This window comes from Pinus tabuliformis, chromosome Q (genome assembly GCF_031772625.1).
Source record: "Pinus tabuliformis cultivar Carrire ecotype Pingquan chromosome Q, CPIR1, whole genome shotgun sequence".
NCBI classification, from domain to species: Eukaryota; Viridiplantae; Streptophyta; class Pinopsida; order Pinales; family Pinaceae; genus Pinus; species Pinus tabuliformis.
Genome location: NC_142296.1, coordinates 1,125,705,566 through 1,125,711,104, shown reverse-complemented (window position 1 = coordinate 1,125,711,104; position 5,539 = coordinate 1,125,705,566). Strand labels below are relative to the sequence as shown.

At 30.8% G+C, this 5,539-nt stretch overlaps 1 protein-coding gene across 1 annotated transcript; it reads left to right on the top strand.

The window, feature by feature from the left end:
* The first annotated feature begins 492 nt into the window (after window positions 1-492).
* Window positions 493-3,943, top strand: LOC149223482 (shikimate O-hydroxycinnamoyltransferase-like). The gene is made up of 2 exons (XM_089383318.1): window positions 493-925; window positions 3,040-3,943. The coding sequence occupies exons 1-2, from the start codon at window positions 518-520 to the stop codon at window positions 3,913-3,915; spliced, it is 1,284 nt and encodes a 427-aa protein (XP_089239444.1). The 5' UTR covers window positions 493-517; the 3' UTR covers window positions 3,916-3,943.
* Window positions 3,944-5,539: the final 1,596 nt, after the last annotated feature.

Below are 5,539 nucleotides of genomic sequence, written 5' to 3'. Positions count from 1 at the left end.
TGTCTTCACTACTCATTTGACAACTAAGTTATGATAGATTTTCCCACATTTGATAAAATAATATGTGTTTTGAGGTAAAAAAAAATTACTATTCCCATTTTATTTTATTTAAAAATAGGTATATAACAACTCCTCCACTGTGCTGCACAACAAACAAACAAACACACATCCATTAAAATAAACACACGAAATGCTTAGCCTTTGTTCATCCACGTGATCGCCCAGCAATTCACACAACTCTTCTTATTTAAAGACACATGGAGGTCAAGTTTTATTTATGAATGTTGGCACCCCCTTTCCATGAACTCAAGTTTTATTTATAAAATGGAACTAACGTTCCACTCTCATCGAACGTTCAATCCGTGGTTTTTGACTTTTTATTTATATGAATGGACCTACCGTTCCACTCTCATCGAACGTTGAATATCTAGTTTGGTGATCTATAAATTACATGCTTAGCTTTCATGCAACGTATTCGCTTTTCAGTGAACGTGCGGATCTGGTTACTTCGTTTCCAATGGTTATTACGATAAAGAGATTGGAAATGGTACGGCCTGCGGCACCAACGCCACAGCACGATCTTTGGATGTCAAATGCAGACCAAGTTGTTCCGAGAACTTATACTTCAACTGTATATTTCTACAGGCCCAAGGGCTCTCCCCATTTCTTCTCAATGGACATCCTCAAGGAAGCTCTGAGTAAGGTGCTGGTGCCTTTTTATCCCATGGCAGGGAGACTCAAAACAACACCAGATGGACGTATCGAAATCAACTGCAACGGAAAGGGAGCTCTGCTGGCTGAGGCTGTCACAGATTCTGCCATTGACGATTTCGTGGATTTTTCACCCACTCTGGAGCTCAAGCAGCTTATTCCTAAAGTTACCTATTCACAAAAAATCTCTTCCTGCCCTCCTCTCTTTCTGCAGGTTTGTTGGGCTAATTTTGTATTATGAATATTTTATACTTTGAGTTTGTTATATATGTTTTTATTTGGAGTGTATTTTGTTTTTAAGAATGTATTTCTGATTAATTACATTATTGGTTTTGAATTAATTTTTAGAACCATCTATTTTGGTTCATTTTAGGACAAAGATGAATAACAGTACATTGTTTCATTTTAGGACAAAGATGAATAACAGTAGATTGTTCTAAACAGTTAGAGACTTTGATTCAAAACCAATAATATGATTAAACTGTTCGAAACTTTGAGTCAAAATCAATAATGTGATTAATCAAAATTTAAATACATTCTGAATAGCTATATAAATCATAGCAGTCTGAAATCAATGTATATATTTTTTTTGTTTCGAACTAATTTAACTAATAAATAAAATGAATCTTTTCAAATATTTAATTATAAAATTTCAAATAAAATTATAAATTTATTTAAAATATATAAATAAGTTCAATATTATATAACAGGGAACACAACAAGGGTGCCGACAAGTTATCCAAGGAGGCAGCGCTGATGGACAGAGGCATTTGGGAGATTACAGAGGTTAAAGACCAGCAGGAACAAAAATTTTTCCATCGACCGTATATAGACCCAGGATACCCAACCCTGGGTCAGCAAATAGATCATTAGGAACTGCTTTTACTTTACAGAATCATACTGAAATGTTTTTTGATATTTTGAAATAGATGTACAGAACACTGTAATAGAACAGATGAACATACCCTGCGTGGTAATGCGACTTAACAGCAAACTGTTAACACTGATAAACAGACTCTTATGTAAATTTTCTGCTCATTAATGAAATATTTATGGATTTTTCCAGAGGAAAAAAAGTTCAATATTATATAAAATGAATCTTTTCAAATATTTAATTATAAAATTTCAAATAAAATTATAAATTCTTATTATTTAAAATATATAAATAAATTCAATATTATATTAAATAAATAAATTCAATATTATATTAAATTTTATGGATTAAACCGTTTAAACTTACAAATTTTAAGACTCTTTATCGATTTTTTAATAAATTAACAAAAAGATATAAAAAATATCATTCCGCAGGACAAAAACCTCAATAACCTTATCTTCGGAACTTTTTCCATGGAATGTGGATAATAGCTAATTTCTTAGTACTAATATTAAGTTACGAAGTTTCATGTTTAGTTATTACAATTTTCGATTGTATGTTGTTTGTAATTTCGTTGTTCTTGAGATTCCCATTCCCTTGGTTCAGAAAAGTGAATATCGTAAAATGTGATATAGGTTATATTATTATTTTTTCAAATGTGGAATATAGGGATTAATTAATTTATTTTTAAAATTTATATATATATTATAAATTTAGATGTGAAATTTATTTTAAAAAATTGAAAATATTTAATGGAAAAAACATCACTTTTTTTTATTAGGCAGACAATTTAATTTAACAATTTTAATAATGATTTGAATTTGTACATATTGATTTTAGTTTTATATTTATTAATAAAAACAATTAATTTAATAGATTTAATTAATTAATTAATTTATATATGTTTGTTTGGGTAGTTCAAGTGATGATGGTCGTGGAATGAAGTTTCACTGAATAAGAGATTTTGGGTTTGAATATTGTGCTATCCTCCTGTAACGAGTGAATAATTGACATATAAAACTAGAAAATCAGAAAGTCCAACTAAAATTACAAAAAAAATTTAATTAATTTATATATATATATATATAGAAGTTCTAAAAAGTTGCATATTTTCTTAATATGAAATATAATTCTATTAAATTTTAATAATTATTAAATAAATGTAGATTTATTTTAACTCTATGTTTATTAAATAAAGTTTTCACCATAGTTTTGATGTCCATCTCCACATGATGAATTTATAATTAAAATAATCTTAATATTTATCTCCTCGTGATGAATTTATAATTAAAGTAGATTTATATTTTTATATTTTAAATCAACCTACATACCTTAATTCTATTTCTTTTAAATTAATTTTCCTTGTATTTATTTACATACGTATTTCATTTCTTTTAAATTAATTTTCCTTATATTTATTTACATACGTATTTCATGTTATAATGCAAATGCAGGTAACATTTTTCAAATGTGGAGGAGTGTCATTAGGTGTGCTTATGCAGCACAGTTTTGTTGATGGGTGTGCAGCCTTACACTTCATCAACTCTTGGTCTGAAGTAGCTCGTGGATTAGACATTACTCTCCCACCATTCATTGATAGAACTCTTTTACAAGCCCGGAAAATTCCAAGTCCAAAGTTTCATCATATAGAGTATCGTACACCTCCAATCTTGCAGGAAAGTGGATTGATAAATGATATCTCATATGCCATGTTCAAAATTAGAAAAGAACAACTAGATATTTTAAGAGGAAAAACAAAGCAAAGTGGAGATGAAGAAAGATATAGCTGCTATGAAATGCTTGCAGGACATATATGGAGATGTGTCTCCCAGGCCAGAAATCTGAGGGAAGATCAAGAAACGAAACTGTTTATTGCTGTGGATGGTCGTAGTAGGCTCAGACCACCTCTTCCCCGGGGTTATTTTGGGAATGCTATTTTCACAACTACCCCTATGGCTCATGCAGGGGACCTTGTTTCAAAGCCTGTGAATTACTCTGCAAGTATAATTCATGATGTTTTGGTCCAAATGGATGACGAGTACCTGTGTTCTGCTTTAGACTATTTGGAATTGCAACCTGATTTCACTACTTTAATTCGAGAACCTCATATGTTTAGGTGTCCTAATATCAATATCGTAAGCTGGACTAGACTGCCCATATATGATGCAGACATTGGTTGGGGAAAGCCCATATTCATGGGCCCTGCAGGTACTCACGAAGGTCTTGCTTACATTTTGCCTAGTGCAACCAATGATGGAAGTTTGTCACTTGTCTTGGGATTACACTCGCATCATATGGTTGCTTTTCAAAAGCTGTTATATGAATTCTAGTTTATATGGAGTACGAATGACAAGCAAGCTGTGTTATATTTGGATTTGTAATAAATTAAAAGGTTGTTTTTAAGAGTATACAGATCTTATTGCATTACGGATTAAAGTTAATATATTATTTGTGTTTTTATTTATCCATTATGTAAATGTTTTTAATTTATTTGTATTATTTTCATGTAGAATGTTGCCATTTTATCTTTTAACGATGGGGATTGATTTTTACTACTTGAGTGAATTGGTTTATTAGTTAATAATTAGTGATAAGTTTGAGCTTTTTAGAATTTTATTTTATGCTCGAAAAATATTAACAAAAGCACTCCAAAATCATATTTTTTTTTGTTAAATTAAAAAGTTATGAATTAATATTACAATGTGTTTATTATATAAAACATTTTTTTTCAAATTCCCATAAAAAAGAGTTTGTATGTTAAAATTATGTCTCTTGCAAGTTAGCGTACTGTGTTGACCACCATGGTACAAAGTATGTCACATCAACCCTTGTTATTTATGCATACGGGGCTAGCCATATGTGGCGTTTCAAGAAGACTACGTGAGGTCCAAAATCATAACTCTAACAAAGGGTTGAGGAAATCAAATCTTATCCTTGCTTGGCTATCATCTTATGTTAAATACTGGAATATTAAAAGGAGTAGCGGTTCCATTTTGTTCTATTCTATTTTGTTCTATAGGTGAGCAAAGAAACTATGACTAGGAAGTTAGAGATATAAATTGATCCATAAACTACAATGGATATTTTAGGAGACAATTTGGCACAATAGATTTGATAATATTATACTGGAATTTCGAAATATATATTCCGAGAGTTCTTTTCTTTAGATTTTTGGATTTATTTAAGCTATAATTTTTGTGCATGCAATATATGAAATATGGAAAGCAAAGAATAATGGAAATAACACTCACAACCCAAAATGAACATAGGATATGCTTAGGGAAATACTTATGGGAGAAAACCAAGGTGGAAGGTAAGGTTGCTCTGCTCTCTTTTCTCTAAATGGAAATTATGCAAGTACAACGCAGTGAGACCTATGCTCCATTGGTTGCTACATAATAAAAATTATCTCTATTTTCTTTCACTTTATCCACTCTCAACTACTCTCATCTATGGAACAAAATGCACTAAAATAGAATAGAACCCATTTTCGGTTATAATATACCTTGATAGCCAATTACTGCTTAAGTTTAACACCTTAAAATCTTAAATAGAGTTACAATATTGACCGTTCTAAAGTCGTCGTCATGCTCACATCACTAGTCCATTTACCTTGAATAATGGGGGCTAAAGTGGCATTCTCTTGAATTAAGGTGATCAAAACACGAAGGTCTACTTCCAAGTGGCATAAATTTTGCATGTAGACTTTGTTTGGGATCTTTATTATGCCATTGGAAAGGTATTTAAGGGTAGAATAGTGCTAGGGATGTAGTACTTAGGAAGACATTTCTTACCTCCCAAAAATTCCATTTAATGCCTCAAACTACCTCTGGAAGGTTTCAAACCCCAATTTCCCAAACTAGGACCTTCTAGTAAAAAAAGATCTTATGAGATGATTCCAGTAATTTTTCCACTCTCAAATAATTTATATGATGATGACATATTAGCATAGTC